Here is a 20,424-nt window from a genome sequence, read left to right as displayed (position 1 = left end):
ATTGGTATAATCATAAATCATAGATTATCAACTCGATAAAACTAATTAAAAAGTCTGATAACTTTTTCTTAGAAAAATAATATAATTTAATTTTTACTCGGTGACTCGATTAAAAAGAGTGCATAATATCCACTACTGTTATAATGAGCAGGAATTAAAAGAACTAAAAATTGTAGGTATTTAAAATTTAAAGATTTCTTTGTTTAGAGAACAAAAAAGATTTATGCTACAACTTTTTAGGGTTTTGTATACAAATTTTGCAAATTTTTTACAAAAATTATTTATTACTCAAAAATGTTTTTTTTTTTTTTTTTTGTTTCAATTTTATCGACTGCTAATCATTAATAAATAATTATTTCACTTATTAATAAATTTATATTTTGGGTGTCGTGTGTAGTGGTACCGGTTACATTTTATCGAATTCACTTCTAAAATTCTAATGCATCTTATCGCGTTTTTCTGTCAAATTTTATCCGTTCTATTTATATTTTGTTTTGCGTCACAATTCACAATAAATAGGGATGTTCACTGAATATTGTTCAGTTATCGTCGCGATTTATAATAATAAATAGGTAAACGACCGTTTTATTGCCATTTCACGGAATTTAATATATTAAGTATAATATTATCGTTCGCGCAAATTCGTTTGGCGATAAAATACAAGACTGCAGTTTAACTGTAGGTAGGTAATATCCGAACGCGACGTTCGGTATTCGAAAAAAAAATGTGAATTCTGCAGCAGACGTGGGATTTCCGTGTACTTCGGTACCCGATCTGTACCTACCTACATACCACCCCTCATCGACGCCCTTAAGAATTATTTTATATTTTACTTGTGACCTCGTCGCGTTGGCGCCCGGCGGGTGGCTGAGGGACGGACCACGGCGCGGTGTACAATGCGTACCCGGCGCCGCCGTATTGCACCGGGGCTGGAGGAAAACGAAACACACAATCGCCCGCCGTCCCCCTACTCTACTTATCCACCTACCCGGCCGAAGACGAACCAGTTGCCCGAGACCGTGCGTGTTGATATTATATTATGGTGTGTACCTGTGCACGAGAAAAAAAATACTTACCTACGGCAAAGCAAACGCGTATAATACCTACCACTCGAGAGTCGAGATGATAATAGACGACGATCCGGCCGGGGGACGTCATCGCGTCGCCGTCCAAAGACGTCCGAAGCGGAGTCGTTCGTCCGTCGGTCGTCGCGCGAGCTCGGCCGCAGTGTGCGTGCGTGCAATCCGGTGCCGAGCAGTGTGCGTGCGTGCGTTCGTGCGTGCGCGTACGGGCGAGAGAGCGGCGGCGGCGGCGGCGGCCGGCTCATTCCAGAGGCGGCAAACGCAGTCAACAAGTAGGTAGTGCCGCGCGACGTCTCCACCGACCGGCCATCGGTAGTTCATACTGTTTCATAGTAGTAGTGACTTGTACGCGCGCGCGCGACTACGACGTGTGTTTCACGTTTCGTCGTCCGACCATCGTTCGCTGTGCGTCGTGGTGTTAATAATATCTGATAATTCGAAATTCGAAATCCGTTATACGCCCCCGTGTAAAAATAGTGCGTGCAGTAGCATAGTGAACCTCCCCCCCGCGGTCATCGGAATCGTGATATTCTAAAACCGCGCGTCTTCGCGATTGTTGTGCGTTTTCGGTCCGTTTCCTGAGATTTTTGCGCCGCAGAGGATTTTTTTTTTTTATCTGTTTGCGCGCGTGTGTCTGTGCGCGACCGTTCGCTTATTACCCCGCCGCCGACGCGGGTTTTCCCGGGAACGTGCGGCCCGTTGTAATGTTCTGAACCGACCGCGCCCGCACCACTTTGAACGCGCGCGCGGGGCGATGGTGACCCGACGAACGCCGGGCACGGTGGCGGCGGTGACGTTGCGCTCGACGCACGTCTTGGCCGCCACTGCGGCGGTACTCTTGCTGGCAGCCGCGGGATACGGTCGAGACGCTGGTGAGTTCGACGACTTTTTTTTTCTTTCAAACATCATAATATAATAATAATAATATTATTGTTATCGAATACCCGATTGTTTATTTTTTACTTTTTTTTTTAATGTTATCATCGTGAACGATGAGCGTCTATAATGTAACGTAAACTTTGACCAAACGGTTACCCGCCAGGACCTACCTATACCGCTGATTATTGAGAACGAAATATTGAGCTAATATACCGCAGGCAGGTAATGAGAGGAACGGATTGTGTCGTGTCGCGTAGGTACGTCGTAGTCGCTTTAATGGATTATATTATAATATTTTGTGTGTCTGGATTATAAACTCGCGTGAGTTTGTCGTCGAACACTGCGGAGGGATCCGCTGATTCTGATACAATTACATCAATCAACCGCCCGCGGGGTCTCTTATATTATACTACTACTACTACTACACTGTTATATTATATTATATTATTATGAGGAGACTCGTTTTTTATTTTTTATTATTATTTATTATCATCGTCATCATCATCATCATCACCGTCGTCGTCGTCGTAACTGAGGTCCTGCCACCGCCACCTACTCCATGAATCGTTTACTGTGCGGCCGCCGGCCGGCCAACGATTTGAATACGTATCCCAACAACAATGTAACGCCGCGTTACGACTGCGATATTATCCGTGTATTGTGTGTAGGTACCTAACGGAAATCGCGCCGGCGGTACTGCGGTAGACAACGTATACAATCCACTGAAATACTGGATCTACCGATTCATTTTTTTGGTGTTTTGCTTATACTATAAAACTCGACGCGTGGATTACGTTTGAGTCCCGGGGTTTTTGCTGTAGAAAACTGAGACGGAAAAGCACTTTCGTGGCCATAAAAAACAGCACTAACAGAATTAGGTATACTTAAACATTTTATCAAGTCGCGCGAACTTATTGATATGTTGTATTTAACTGCTGATATAAACATTTTTAAACTCGCTTCATTGTTCAGTTTTTGGGAGGGACAAATCTACGGACAAGGTTAGAGTTTACCGACGTTTGACTGAAAACGAATTGTTTGAATGCCCCCCTGTGCCCATTTCTATTAGCCCCCTCCCCCTATGGCAGGTCGTCCGGTTGTATATTGTGTATGAGTGCACGTCGATCGTCGGTGCTGGTTGTGCAGGTGCACGGTTTGTGTATTATAATTTATAATAATATGAATATGAGAAAAAAAATTGCACAGCTACTCTGCGATAATTGATAGGTATAACTGCCTCGATAAACTCGTTATTCGTCGATACGGGATACTCACCGATTGAACTTCGAAGTTCACCGATGATTATCTCTCATTATAGATTACCTAATATGTAGGTATTATAATAACATTATTTCTATATAGTTATTCGCCAGTTTGTTTAGGTTTTCAGTGATGATTTATTACTTTTAATATAATAGTCTTCTATTCAATTTATCGTCAGCATTTATATGTCACAACAATATCACGAACCAACGTAATGAATTTAGAAGCACAATGATTTTACAAAAGAATATTTAGGTTGTTTGTAAGACGAGTTTGATAAATAATATGGAATATAATAACTGTTAAAGTGTTAACTATATTATGTATTAGTTGAAAATGTCACGCTGCAACTTATAATCATAATTTATTATTATGTATTTTAATCATCTAGTAGTTACTAAATATAGTATAAAAAATATAACTTTAAAAGCAAACAAGTGTAAAAGAGACATTTATAAAAGTTAAATATCTAACTTAAAATAAAAATTAGAAAACAAATTGTCTTGTTTTTTAAATATACTATTAATATATACCCATGTTGAAGGTGTGATTTAATTAACCTACTATAAAATCAGCTTTTTTAATAATAGTTAAATATTTTTTCTGATTTTTTGAATGTGGGTTATTTCACGCTTAGTGACGAATAATCATATTTGGTCTTAAAACTGCGGGCTGTTAACATGTTACAAAGCGATAATAATGAATAAATTAAAAAGTTTAAACGTTTCGCGATTTGTTTTTACAAGCTTAAGTAGACAACACAGACCATTTTTTTTTTATAAAAAACCACAAATTAAATGAAATCATAAAAATCACTGACAAAGGGTTTTTGAAGAGGCGGATTACAGATAAAAAAGTTGGTTTTCAGAAGTTTCAACAACTAAAAACAACCATTTTTACTAACATACTTTCACACGTGCAAATAACATTGTGGTTTTATCTTTTAAGTAGGTATGTTAAGAGTTTAAGACCATATTATTTGCTGACTATTATGTTATTACACTGGTATCGCAGGTTTTCTACTTTATAGTATTGTGCAAATACCTAATTTAGTTATTTATTTTTCGCTCGTTATTATACCATTCAATGTTTTTTCACAATAGAACGAAAATTAAATAATGGATTTCATTTTAATTGTTCGTTTTTTTCTGTCTTTCTTTTTATTTTTTTTTTCCATTATTATTTTAGAGCCTGTAATCGACTCGCGAATACTTGTGGACAATTATCGAGAATCAAGTTTCGTTTTAAATCTATATTTTGAATTCAATGTAGATTATAGTAAAACGGTTTTTAAACGTTGCGATTAAATGCATACGTATGACTGTTATTTTAACATTGGGTGAATAAAAATATAACACATGTCGGACGATCAAATCTACATAATATATGATTTATGATCTCGGGTATAGTGCACTCTAAGCTTAAACTTAAATCGCGGTGTATGTGTGTGTGTGTGACCATTATAACTTCTCTGTTCTATGGTTATCGTCACTGTTAGACCGGATAAAAACTTCATAATATAATCTACATTTTCCTAATATATATCTATATATTTTTGTTACCATGCGGCATACGGATACGAGTTTTTTATTCCAGTGCACACGATACCGCGACCGACTGGAATCATCTGTTTTCCGTTAATTCTCTACCTGTGATGACAAATAGGAAAGATCACACGGTGAACAGTGTTGTAGCGAATGACGACAACGCTTCCCCTCTACTCATTCTTAATAACTCTTATAGTGTATCTTGGCTCGCCCTCGTAAAGAGACTTTATCACTGTTTGTGGTGTTAACGAGTGAACGATGTACACAATGATAATTAATATATGAATCTTTTGGGCCCAACTCAAGAACAGCACGGATTTAAATGACGATTAAAAAAACCGGTCAATACCGTTACGCGAGTACTAGTCGTCAATATTATACTGGTTTTAGTTACAATGAGTAGTGGAACGAAAGAAAAAACAATATACAATAATTTTACGAGGAAAACGGTTGTTTTTTTTTTTTAAATTTAATTCATAGTTTCTGCTTATTACACTTGGTATAGTTTTACATCCTAATTCTGAGCAAACAGGTATATACTAAACATAATGGTCGTTCGTCGCAGTAACGCGTTATAACAACGACGAATATTATAATAACACGTACACGATCTTGTTTACCTATACCGTTATAAAATATTAACGTAATTGACTGTACTCAAATACAATACGTATTTTTCAATATAATAATATAATTAATATAATACGATTTAAACCATCCCCCCACAAATTCGCAACTTTTTTTTCAAATCGTCTGTGGTTTTTAAATGGATATGACAAAAAAACGGTTTTATTATTATTACCTATACGTACATGACGTATATTCGATCGTTTAATCGTTTTAATATAATATTATACTATATTATGAAGTATACGCGGAGAAACTTAATATTATAATTTGACCGTAAACTATTGTTATAATAATTATAATATCAATCGATGTGTTATAATTTATTAATTTCGTATTTAGAAAGCGGATATTAATATAATATGTTGGTACCTAATAATTATGCATTTGTTTTTCTACCGTATATTCTTTTTAATTTTCCGAGTGTTAAACGCGTGCCTTTGCACGGTTGACATGTCAAGTGTTTCAATGCATTAAAGTTGGCGTGTTACCAAAATACCCACCGTCGTACGGTATGTTGTTTGGAGAATAATAAACGTGCTGATAACGAGAACCTATATCTAATCAGTCTCAATGGCCTATGCAATTGGATTTCTTTCTCGGAACGGGTTCCCGGGACAACCGGTTTTTCGCTAGCCAATATAATATAACGCCACCGCCGCACACACATCCGACGACGTGCTTTTTCCCCGCGAGTTTTATATTGTGCGTGTGCGCGCGCACACATTGCGTATTCGAAAAAATTACATTGCACTTACACGGCACGAAAACCATGACATTTTTTTTTCCACGAAACCATCAGACTTCTAGAAGTCTTGGAAAGGGCAAGGTAAACCGGCTATTTATGTATTTTTTTTTTTTTTTTTTGTTTGCTTCCCATTGTGACGCCCCAGCGTTGATTTCGTTTCGTTTTTTTTTTTTTCTTCGACAATATCAAAATAATATGTATTACGTCTTTATACGCGCATTAACGACGACAATAATGCACGACGCTAGGTTTTGAGGGGGTGGTTTTCGAACAGCAGGTCATAAACAACATAATATATATTACGGTCATATTGTACGCGTAGTGTATCGCGAGGATTTGACATTTTCTTAGGTATATAATATTCGTTATGCACCACCTTTTGTACTGCACTGCTGACTCATACACAGCACACACTGATATTAATCCGACCAGGATTGCTTTTTTTTTTTAGCTATAGTTTACGCTTCCTTTAAGAAGATTCTTGTCGTAATGGTTTTACTGTGTGTTACTAAACGACGAAGGACGTCGGTTACTCGTATATGCAGGGGGAGGCTCTCGCAGCGTGACAAACGTTGCTGCTGCAGCAGAGAGCACAGTGAGTTTTTTTCTCTCGTACGGTCCGTAACATGTGTTACCTAAATATCCAATTCACTTTTTATAAACTTATTCGCTTATTTTCGGACGAATAGATACGTACACTGCGATATAATATTATGTGTGGCAGTGTGGCACTTGTATCGTGTTAACGCGATTCGGACGGCGGCGAGGAAATCCCGTTCGATATTGTCTGATTAATGGTAATTTTTTTAAAGGTAATTTCCTCGACGTACGAACGAAAAACAAATTATTTATTATGCATCACGTACAACGACCATGTCATCCATAATATTATAATATATTTAAATAAAACAATATTTCTAAACAACCGCCAAGTCTGTTTCAAATGTATATAACCGTATAATAGGTATAACTATTTGAAATAACGTTTTATACCTATACGATATTCTTGTCATAGTCTTGACTATTGATGGTATTCGTAAAAAATTATATGCTTCTACTACGCACATGTAGTAACAATGGGTGTTATCTATATAGTTAATTTTACAGAGTCGTACTTGTATTATGACGTTGTGTAAACGTCCGTTAATGTTCGGAGGGGCTTATTGCGAGAAGCGATTTCGTATTTTTCCATATTTTGTACGACCATTATAACACATTTATTCCGACATGAGTATTCACACACAAAACCTCGTTTTATGGGTAGGAAATCGAAGAATACGTTTTTTTCCTTATAGTTCCGTGCTACGATAACGCGCGATAGCACCATTTGGGCATTATAATATATTATGTTGTATGTGTAACAAACGGGAAAAATATATAAACAGTCGACCGTGAGATCTGTTATTATGCATTTATGATATTCGCGTACGCGACTTCTTACTGAACACAAAGATTTATAGATAGCTTACTAGGTAATAAAATCGCAACATGAATATATCTATGGGCTCTTTGCGTGCCGTTATATTATTATAGCTATAATAACATGTATGAATCGGATTGCGCAACATTGCGCTTTTAATATACAGAGCCGTGCCGCGGGGGGCCTAGGGGGCATACGCCCCGGGCGCATGGTTTAAACTGTTTGAAGGGGGTGCCAAAACATTTTTGTAGAATATTAGGGGGCTAATATTTTTAATTTTGCCCCGGGCGCTAAATCTCATCGGCACGGCACTGATAATATATTATCATTATTTGCAACAATTAAGACAAAACGCCACGATATAGGTGTTGTAGGTACTATTATTATACGAGACGAACGCGTACAGGACAAAATGCGCCTTATTATTAAATTTTTTGAGACGAATTATGATGCCAGCGTGCGTTTGCAAGTATTATTTTTACATACGCTATGGAATTTGCGGTATGCACGTGTATATAGCGCTTATATTATTTGAGTTGACACGATAATCGACCAAAGATTTTTGTTCGAATGAAATAATATTAATACATTTATGGTTGAGTATAGTTTTTTTAAAACATAAGTCGTATACCTTAATGATGAACAATAGCGTTTGTTGACGAGTCGGTTTCTTAGCGACAGACTCAACTTATTATTGATCGATTGATCACCTCCCCGCCTCACACCTGCCACTCGTCGAATGTAATATGCGAAAACTATGTAACAATTAAAATATTATTTATTTTCTTCGTCGGCACCTTCACTGAATTAAGACAACAATGGGTGTTCTATGCGCCCACTAAAATGTTTAGTAATATACTTCCTATTATGTTATTATACATCACGCGTGATTGGCAAAACAATCGACTAACGAAATATATATTATGTATAATATAATATTCATCGTACGTTGTATCCGGTTATTTTTAAAGGTTTTGAGCAAACATTTATTTACACCAATTTTAGAATCGCTACTTCTTGAACTAATGTACGAGTATATGAGATGAACTTGAATATATTAGTTATTAATATTAGGTACTTATTGCACCTTATTTATTTATATTCTCTCTGACATTGATTATCATTAGGTTTAATATGTTCATAAATGTTATGTAACTACTTACTCAAACGAGTAAAAATAAATTGTGGTAGTTCATACATATATTAACGAAGATTTTTTATATTTCAAGGTGATCTTGTTTCTCTTGTAGATTCAATAACATGAAGTTAACAACAAGAAATTCTTTTATTTTTATTTTTATGCAGTTTTTAAAATTCAATCACGATACGGTAATAGATTTTCGTCCGTTGACGACGTAATAAATTTTCATTTCATAGAGATGAATTGCGGTCACCTTCTATAGGTATCGCATTACTTGTTGTGAATACATAAATGACACGGACAAGTGCAGTCACGGTCAACGAAAATATGGCCGGCGAGATATATAGTGGAGAGATGAGGAAGAAGGAAAATAAACCTAACCTATACATACCATTAATTAATATCCTATAATCTGAATTATGTATATAATATGTATGGCTCAATAATGCTCACGGTAAATTATTTATGTTTAGCTATAGAGTATAGACTAAAGTTAATACATGAGTTATTACTATGTATTGTCTCGACTAATTGAATATATATTGATTACAATTTACATGCAATACTAATTAAAATTGGCCAAGAATTCATATAACCTATTTATCTACGTGTCATTATTACCCAATTAAAAGATCAACAATTCTTACTTATTTTGTATTCAATGAACATTTTTAAATTGAAGTCTGAAGAATAAAAAAAAAAAACTCAATAGATAATATGTATAGATGGAGTAATTAGCATATTAAATAGTTAAAAAATACAAAACTAAAATGAAATAACTAATTAAATATATTTAAATATCATTAACGTACGTTTATTGATGTATGTTTAATGTTTATATAGTAATTGGAAACAAAAAATATTCGATTGAATAATTCTTAAAATAAATAATTATATGTTTATACATATATTTTTAAAATCATTAAATTTGAATTGTAACGAATTAGAAAATTGTTGATGTCCCTAGGAAATAGAGTTGGTTAGAAATTAAGAAATTGATAAAGTACCTACACTTTGCACTATAGCTAGGTACTACTAATTAGTATTCTTAAATTTGTCTTCAAACATCTTTACAAGATACTTTCTTACATCGATCAAAATTGTTTGTTAGAACTGAATTTCTGATGTCTGTTGAGAAATAATAATAGTTTTGAAATAATTGTCAGTGAAAATATAGCCCTTTCGTACCTAATAGTACCTCCAGGCTCCAGAGTTTGAAAAATGTTGTATTGTATTTACTTTAGATACATACGTACATTAGTGTAGCTGTGTAAAGCTATACCTCTATTGCATATAGTGGATTCTATACACTAAGTGCGATTACTTGTACATTTTTTGTTTCTGTATATCACGAACTGTTGTTATTAAATATCGAGTGATGTTAACCTGAGTGTTGTTATTGAAAAATGACACTCGGACATTTATTTATTTCCTATGCTGTAGACGCGACACTGTATGTGATAATAATCGACCGATGACACACTTACGGTGGCGTCGGGTTTATAAAACAATTCAATTTTACCATTCGGCGTATGAAGTATACAAGAAGAAAAGTCTACAAGTGTGTCACGCGGACTAAATTATTATTGTTATTATTATTACTATCATATATTCATGTATAAAATAATATCGTTATACTGTGGTGACGTCTGATATGTGCTTGAAAAAATACAAATGTCAATGTAAACATATATTTTTAGGATATTAAAAAAAAAAGTTAATGAGCCTATTTTATGTATTGAAAATTACAATGAGATTACATTTAGATTTTTTATTATTATATTTTTATCTGAGCGGACATTGTTGTTACGACGAAAAAACTATTTAAAATTTATACCTATTCAATTTTTTTGCTATTGTTATCAGGGTAGAAATATAGTGTTTTATACTATTTTATTTTCGAAACCGTTGTACAATCGGATATCCGGTCGGTCGGTTTGTACGTTCGATGTGTGTCAGTGGCGACCGTGAAAATCGGACTTGTCCACAACACACGCGGGCCACCGGAGAAGGGGTGACCCAGTTATTGGCCATGAAGAGATCACCAAAGCTTAACGATAAATACAAATTTATTAATACATAATATTGTACATGTTCATACTACAATAGTATGCTGGTATTATTAGATATACACAAGTATAATATTATGTTAACATATTATTCCTACCAATAATATATTTAATATTATAATATGCACCTTATATTGTATATTTTTTTCTAATTATAATTTACCGGCAATGTGTTTTCAAAAGTATTTAACCTACTTTTTTAAAAAATTCATGCGTTATACTTCAGTTTTGGATAATGATTTAAAAATAGATATCAAAATAGTCGCTTTGCTGGCTTTATTTTTTTCTAATCATACATCAGTTTAAGACTCGGGTAGTATCGATTTAAACGAAAAAGTAAACAATTTCTACGCCTTATCTAAGATAATGCTTAAATGTTTAATGATATATCATGATACAGTTCAATTAATCAAAGCAATCTTAAGTATTTGTATTGTAGATATATTAACACACCTATACTCGTATGTACCTAATAAGTAAAATCAAATCAAGTTTTTAAACAAAAAATATTAAAAACCAACTTTTATTTTAAAAACAACATTTTTATATTTTTATTTTTCTCGTATTTTAATTAGGTGTTACTAATATTACAGTACCTAAAAATAAAAACCACTACATTTAGACAATATATTAATATTTAATAATAACCTGTGGAATATTATGTATTATGTCTGGATATTTTTACATTTAGGATTTTCATTTTTCATTTTTTATTATAAATTGAATATTGTTACTATTTAATCAGTAATATTTTTAGTTTACGATTGCAGTGGGTCAGTGGGAATAATTAAGTAAAACTAAACATACTGTGTGATTTAATAGTAACATATATTTAAACGGGCGCATGTAAACTCCGCCACAAGTACCTACCTTTTTTTACTGTAAACTCCGCCAGAAAAAAAAAACAGTAAAATTAAGCTCATGTAATCTCCACCACTGAAAAAAATCAGGTAAAAAAATTGAGTTCATGTAAACTCCGTCAGTGAAGAAAATCAAGTAGTAGTATAAAATTAACATGATATATTATTAAAAAAAAAAATTACAATATAATATAATATCATATCGTTCACATTAAATATTTAAATCATAATAAAAAAATCTTAATACCTAAATAATCGTTATACCTAATAATATAAAATCATATGTTTTAAAATAATAATTAATAATCGTCTACATTAAATATTTAAATTAAAGTAGAAAATCATAATAAATAATCGTTATACCAAAAACTCCAAAAATATATAGTTAGGTATGTCATATGTGTAAACTAAAATGATGTGATATAATTTGTAAATATTCTAAGTCTTGTATTACTCCATTAGTGTACCTATTTATAGCATCCTGAAACACTGTCTTTATTTTTTTTGATTTCGAATTTCGAAACTAACGGAGTTTACATATACCCATTACAGGTAAGAAAAAAAAATTGCGAAGTTTACATTAGACCTTTTAATACCTTTTATCTTGACCAGTATTCTGGCGGAGTTTACAATCGCCCATTTAAAATTTTTTTTATTAATTACATTTTATCAATATTCTTAATCAGTTTTAATTACTTCGTTAGATTTCATAGAAGTCAAATAATATATATATTATATTGTGATACTTTAACTTAATGGATTAACTAATTATTTACAATTAAGCTAAATATTTATAACTTTATAAGCATTATAGTTACATGGAAAAAGCTATAATAAAAAAATAATAGTAATCAACTAAATTTGAACTGTTGAACGTAAATTTGTAAATTATATGCTTGTATAAGACTCATTAAAAATATGAATGTGTCATTGTATAACGATATAAAAATAATTCACAATAAATAATTATAATTATTTAGTATAATTTTATCTATAGGTACCTTTATTATTTTTGAATATTTAAAAAAAGGTTGCTATAAAAATTGGTATTGTTTTCCATTAAAAAATAGCTTATACAATATTTTTATATTAATTTTAGTCTAGAAAACAGAAAAAAATCGTAGTTGTGCCACTGCAGTGTATAATAATTTAGTTAAGATTCTAATCAGCGTATGGTGCATTGTCCTTTATAGATTTTACACACTTACGTAGAAAATGTATTTATTTAAATAATATTTTCTATTTCATAAGTGATAAATAACATAATAGATGATATATTTTTTCTTGAAAGTTATACATTTTGATGAGATTTATGACTGAAACAAACAGTATTTATTATTTTTACTTGGATACTATTATTTCGCATACAAATTAAATTATTAACTTACTATTAACACAGTAGAAATGTACAAATCACAAGTATTATGAGATTCAATTTTGGTTTGGTCATAGTATATGTGATTGATTGTGTGAAGTGTGATGTGTCATCATTTTAACTATTCGTCCGGTTCCTTTTTATATACATGTATACACATTACATAAAACCCTATTAAGTTATTATATTTTGTATTGTACAGAAAGCAGATTATGGTACATCTCCTATTATATATTCATATATACACACGTACTTATTTACGATAGGTATAACCGCACGTTTTTGCGTTGTTTTTCTCGTCTAATTTTTTAACTAACCTCACAACGTTATTAGTTAATACTGCGAAAAATGTCAATGACGAATATTGTAATTCGATTAATAATTTATTAGAAATCATTCAAATTATCAAGTACTCAAGGTATTTGTTTTACATGTAAGAATGGTTTTTTTTTTCATATATACTTTTTGCTTAATCAGTAATCAATAACCATACACATTTTCCATAAGCTATAAAATAAAATAGGTACCTGAATAACAATAATAAAAAAATAACTAATGGAATTACAAAAATAAATGAAAATATTAGTAGAATAATTATTGTTCGATTATGTATGAATTTAGATCCACTTTTAAAACATCAAATATGGTCGAATGTTCTTATTTATTTTTAATTATGCAAGAGAAAATATTGAATAGCTATTTATAAAAAATTGTGTCCATATTATAATTACATTTATGGTGTGTTCATTTCTCAAAAAGTTTTGTGTGTTTTATATCTATACCTATAGAATTGAAAAAAATTTTGAATGTCTGTGCTAAAAAATATGATTGTTATTATTTTATAATCCTATTGATTTTTGTATTATATAGATCAACAAAAATTATGAAATAAATCATTTATATATTTAATATTTTTATCACACATGTTTGATTCGAACATATATCTACCAGATTAAAAAATGATACAAATCAAGAGTTTCACACGTAGATGTAAATTTTTCATATTCCTGTGGTGTTGCTTAAAAAAAGCGAGTGGAATTTTTTATTTTTATGGAGTTTACATTTTTTTTTTTTTTTTTGGATTGGTGTGTTATTAAATCTCTATGATGAGAGTTTACTCGATGTGCACTGTGCAGTGTGAATTTTAACAGTAATTGGACAAAGAACTGTCGAGTCGTTTATTTTTCTCATCTGTGCTATAAATTATAATACAACTTATTACGTTTTGAGGAAAAAGCGTAATTATATGTGTGAAAAAAAAAGACAAACCGAAAGATTTCGAAAGTCATTATATTTTGTTAGGAGAACGGTGCTCTTAGACCGCATATGAGTAGTATAATATTCTGTTTCAAAACACTTTGGATTTCGAGCTCCAAAAATGTGTTATAATAATCGACATTGATTAGGTTACATGTCGTCCCTACTTATATAATATTATATGCACGCCGGTTGATTAAATCTCGGCTTAATCATTGCGCAGTATTATATAGCTGATATTATTATTGTTTAGTGTAGAGAGGTATACTATATTAATGCGTCGAGGAGTTAAACAAACGAGAAAGTAACTTAAACTCGCATCGTTCAATGGTGTTAATTATGCATATATGATGTACGATGTTCGGCGGCGGCAACACCGACGGCGGCGTAAGTGAGTTATAAGCTCGTTGTATAATACGCACGTAATATACTACTATTATACAGGTGGTATAACACCATCATATTGTAGCGCGCGAAGCGTCATCGTAATTTTCGTCCCTTTTTAATTGAACTACATATTATTATTATTATTGTATTATATTATATACCAAAATTGAATTTCCCGCCGGGGAACCGTTTCCAATTAATTACGCGATAAAAAAATCAAAAAAAATCTGTATAATTATTCGGGTTGGTGAACCCTTTTCGAATGGTGGGTGTGCGATCGCCGCGTCAAGGTCGAAACCGCGGGGTACACGCATCGCATACTTTCGTACACCGTACGCACTGTACATAATATTTTATTGTGTGTACATTGTGCGTACGCACATAATACACGCGAGTCGACGGCTTCTTTGTACGATTATTATTATTTTTATTATTAATAATGTATAAAATACACCTGTGTGTGTGTGTGTGTGTGTGTAGACGATGACGTAGACAACGCTCAAAAGCACTCGTACACCACCGTTATTGGTGAACCCTTCTCATAGACGATGAGATTGCCTTTGACTGAAGAATGCGCGTAAGCAATTTATTTGTACAATACAAAAAATCGTACGCGTAAGAAATGAAAAATATATATAGGTATAGGTAATTCGCGGATATAGGGTGATTCACCTAGTATAATATGCTCATTGCTCACCTTCGCCGTTTTTCCTTTTTCATAATGCATTTATTTGAATCCTGATTTTTGGACTTTTTTTTATATGTGATCCTAACATTTTTAAACATTATGTTTTTAATTACTTTCATTTTTATATAATTAAGTAGCGTCTTATGTGACAATACAAACTTTTATTTCTAAAATGAGAACATTGAGAATCACTTTTTTCTCTTTTTCTGTGATAGTTTTTTTTTTTTTTTTTTTTTTTGAAATATCGAGGTATAGATATCTGAATTGAAATTCGAATTAGTAGTTTCCAAGTTTCATTACAAAAAATCTAAGTATGTTTCATTATTTGATTTAAATATGACAATGTAAATATATAGTTTATACAAATAAATTAAGGTGGTTCACATCCTTACAAGATTATTTTAATGTAAATAGTGTAACTGTGAGAATATATAATATTTAATATTACTTATATACTAGCATTGGGTTATAATTTATAATATATATGATATAAATATATCGTATGATATATTGGTATCATGACAAAAAATATGGTATTTTAGTACCTACTTGAAAATTTCAAAAATCAAAATTTGAATAAAATGCATTATTAGAGGAAAATAAGGGATTTGTGAATATGTTTACGAATCACTATATAATAAATATCACTATATATCCTTTATATACCACATATTATTATGGTGTCTGGACGTGCGTATACAACATAAATCATTGCAGGATCATGGGTCAATCGATTTATTATAATTATCGCGTACGACGATATAATATATAGGACACGTTGGGTCTTAGCCCTTAGGTTTAAATATATGATATTACTATATTGCCATTGCCCACATAATGCTATTTTGGTCGTTCTGTGACGTTGGTAATGATATCCTCAGATCCTTTTCGATTGATGATCGATCGCCGTCACAATGATGGCGTGGCCTTTCGCCAAGTAGTAGACGTTCAAAGAATTTTTCGCATCGCTATACTTGGCGGAAAACGAGTAGAAAGGAAAAACACCAGATAACTCGGCAATAATCGAATTAGTTACATCGTCGGTCGTACTGCAAACGAGAATCATGACAAATCTGTAACAGATCGTCGCCAAGTTTCCGTATCGGTAAATTCTAAGCTCGTTTATATATACAATATATCTATATATGCGTGCGTGTGTATTGACAAGACGTTGGCTGGGTGCCTCGTAGTGACAATTTTTCAGTGCTAACTGTTTTACATCACGATTCCGGCATTTTGTTGCACCGTATAAATGTATAAAATATATTATTATCTTTATGATTATTACGTTTTGCGTAGGTATACAGCTCGAAATAGTATTATAAAAGCATTGGTCCGTAACAATGTAACACGCACGTTCTACATCGAACTCTTGTACAGTCACTTACAGTTTTTCAATTTCTCATTTTAGGTATTTACGGATTTGTTTGAAGACTTAAGAATAAACCGATTTCGCAGTGTACGAGTGTTGTGTTCGAGCATTATATAAAATATTATAACTACGTCATATAAATAATTGTGGGTTTCCGTTAGCAAAGGTTATTTTTATAATAGTCAATTCGTCGTTCTATTTTCACACATACATGTATAATATTGCAATTTAAGAAAAAAATTGCTCACGGTCTTCAATACAATAATCATTATTTTGATTGTGTAATATTGGATCTGTCTGGCCAAGTTATATCGACCGGAAGAATGTATTTTAAATGTAACAACGCGTAAGCGAAACGAAAATATCTTTCAAACTTCTGCGGTGCTCGCGTATTTTTGTCAGACATTTTCGTCCGAGTGGCAAGATTATGATGGTTCCGTTGCACGTTATACATCAATTATCATTTTTGGTAGCACTTCCCGCACTCGTATTTAACATAATATTATAACATCCACAATACACGACACAGCTTATTCTTCGTAACAATAATAATCATATTAATAACACGGCGACCTATAAATGTTAACAACCGCTGGACCGACGGTGTGTGCGTATCACTTAACTCTATAAAAAGAAGTGTCTAAACTAATTCTTCCGGCCAATTTGGTGGTCATCGCTCGTGTGCGAAAGCCCCCAGGTCTTACAATAATAACGTATACTATGTATGTGAATGATAATAATAATAATCGTTGTCGCCCTCCGGTGGCTGGAAGAAATACATTTCGTTTGAACGGCTGTCACTTCGTCAGGTCGTTATTAAAATAATATTATGATTAAATTATTTTTCTTCATTACAGTTATTATATTTTACTCAGATATAATGATAAAATCTTCGTTTCACCGACGATACTCATGACGTTAAGGTCCTCTGGGTTTAATGCTAAGTCGCGCGCTCTATACGAACACGGTCGTTGTGAACGCTTACAATCGAATTGTGGCGATTGGAATCATTCGGGATTCTGTATTAAAATAAAAAATAATGACGGTATAATTATTTATGTAGATGAAAACGGGTTGTACGGGTAAAATGTAATATGTGTTACGAGCAAAAGTCGAAATCGAGAAATCCATAGAAAACGTGAATTGCAGTTCGCGGACTCATGGTATTTGGGAAAAACGTCGTATTTCGACTATTGTTTGGGTAAACCTAGTTGTATTCAAGATTATTCGGTGAAACCGTAGACTGATAAAAACTGGAATCTGTACATTTGAATATTTCACAGCATTATAAAGTACAAAAAAGCGTCAGAAATATATTTTTATTATTAAATCATAATATGCTATTTTAGGTGTATATATAATCAATTTATTCGATAATAATTAGTTAGTGAATTTCTTTATAATTTTTTTTTTAATTATTAGAATTAACATTTTCTTGATAATGTATAGTATACAATTTTATCCGTACAATAATAATTTTATTGTTATTAATTTGTAATATTTAAAAAAATCTGTTATGAAATATTTAAATGTACCTATAGTTACTTTGGTTTTGCTAAAATTATGTTGATCACAACTAGGTTTGACTGGGCGAAAAGTTCTAGTTTTTTCAAACATTTTCTGAGGTTTACTGCTTTTGAGTTTTACTCGATATATATAAATTATAACATAATAATATGTTGTCAGTGTAAGGTGTTAACGTGTTTTATTTTTACCCTGTCCACGGCTTGCGAGATGTGGTAGTCATTGTCGACTTGACTTAAAGTCAAAATATCGCTGATCCGTGACGACGAAGACGTTCCTTCGAAACGATAAAAATTAAAAATCGAGGTAGAAATTCATATAATTTCAGTTTAAACGTGTATAACACAAGAAACGAGGGTGCCTATAAATTATAATTCGAAGGTATTTCTGCAGTTATCGTTACTTATTAGCCATTAATTTGTTTTAGGAAATATTTTTTTTTGAATGTAGGTACCTATCCATAAAAAATCATGTCGAAATAATAATATATGAATTATGCATTTACGACACATTATAAAACCACCGTGATCCCAAAATTGAGGTTGTAGTCTGAGGTTAAAATGAATCACTGAATGAGTGAGTAATGGTATTTTTATTATAACTATGTAATCCAATTAACATAACTTATTTGTTTGAATTTTAAATAAATTAGTCATCAGTTCATACGTATTAACATGAATTAACAGGTAAATACTCTATACCAATTTAGAGTATTTTTTACATGGGTTTTTAAATCATAATTTAACAGGTTATACTTTATGTTATACAAATATCGAGTTATATTTGAACATTATTATGTCGGGTAAAAAGTTTTTAAAATTAATAGGTTTTCGGATCAATAACAAGTTTTATAGTCAGTAAAATATGAGTTTTTATAATTTAAAAATATATTACTTTATAATAATTAAATAAAATGTATAAAAAAATGCATTTATATATGATAAGGTTTTATAACATGTTTCGTGATACTATTTTATGCACGCACAGAGGTATAAAAAACTAAAATTAATTTGATTAAAGTAGAGGCATTAATAATTAGAAATAAGTGGTTAACCTTTGATTATTGAAACTTGTATAGTTCATGTCAATTATTTTATTTTTTTTCAATCATATTAAAGTGAATGAATTATTATGATGACATGTAAACATGTAATTTTGTCCGAATTCATATATTATTATAAAACAAGTATTATTTTATTGGTCAATTAACTGAAAAAGATAATATATTAATCATTACCTACTAATTAATTTAACCTAAGTTCCTAATGTGGAGTATTTCTTAATATTCGGTTAATATTCATAATACTATTAAATTGTAATGTATTATACCTAATAGAAAATAATATGCAACTATAGATAATAACTAACATAAATGTATACAATTTCTGATTATTTTCGTAAATTATTAGTCACGGAATGTTCATATTGCTTATTTTGCAGCTTTGCCTATTAGGCTGAGAAGTCATGAATTATATTGGCATTTCATATTTCAACTACAAATTTTGTAGTATAAAAATAAAATTATGTTTAGAATAGACAACAATTTTGACATGTGTACCAATTTGGTTATTGTTAAATTTATAGAAATATTTATTTCTGAGGAACATATTAAAATGTACTTTTGTTAAAACTAATATAAAAAAATTTCTTTTTTCCATGATTATTCCTATGTATTTAATATTAATCGTACCACTATGATTCTGGTAGAAATTATATTAAATAATTTAGACATTTTAATAGACCTAAAATTGATTAGAAAAGAAGAATTACAAATTATATATAATATAAATTATATTCTAGCATTTTATGCTTTCGTAAAAAAAATATTCAAATTAGAATCTTGGAATATTAAATACCTATTACCTACAGTATATCAACTTAGGTATATTTTATTTTAAAAATAAAAACAATTTCCAATCTTAATATTTATTTTCGACCAAAAGCTCTAAAATCAATATTTTTTATTACGTGTATATTTGATATTGAATTATATTTTAATATTAATTATATTATATTTTTCACTAATTTTACGATTATTCAAAATATCAATGACCTAATCCGTTACCTATATATATAAAATTATATGTATGATAGGACCAGATGTAGTGTGTAGGTGATGTAAGCACAAACCTTAGGTAGTAAGGTGCCAATAACATCTTTTTGAAGGATAATCAAATATTATATT

General features: G+C 31.5%; 1 protein-coding gene across 1 annotated transcript in view; it reads left to right on the top strand.

The window, feature by feature from the left end:
- Positions 1-1,338: 1,338 nt before the first annotated feature.
- Positions 1,339-20,424, top strand: part of LOC114129153 (low-density lipoprotein receptor-related protein 2) — a 63,463-nt gene continuing 44,377 nt past the window's right edge. Inside the window, exon 1 of the mRNA XM_027993803.2 lies at positions 1,339-1,954. Coding sequence (XP_027849604.2) covers positions 1,837-1,954 — 118 coding nt within the window. The 5' untranslated portion in view covers positions 1,339-1,836. The remainder of the gene's footprint in view (positions 1,955-20,424) is intronic.

Source organism: Aphis gossypii, chromosome 1 (assembly GCF_020184175.1).
Source record: "Aphis gossypii isolate Hap1 chromosome 1, ASM2018417v2, whole genome shotgun sequence".
NCBI classification, from domain to species: Eukaryota; Metazoa; Arthropoda; class Insecta; order Hemiptera; family Aphididae; genus Aphis; species Aphis gossypii.
Note: the sequence above shows the minus strand (reverse complement) of the source record. Positions and strands in the feature narration are given on the sequence as shown.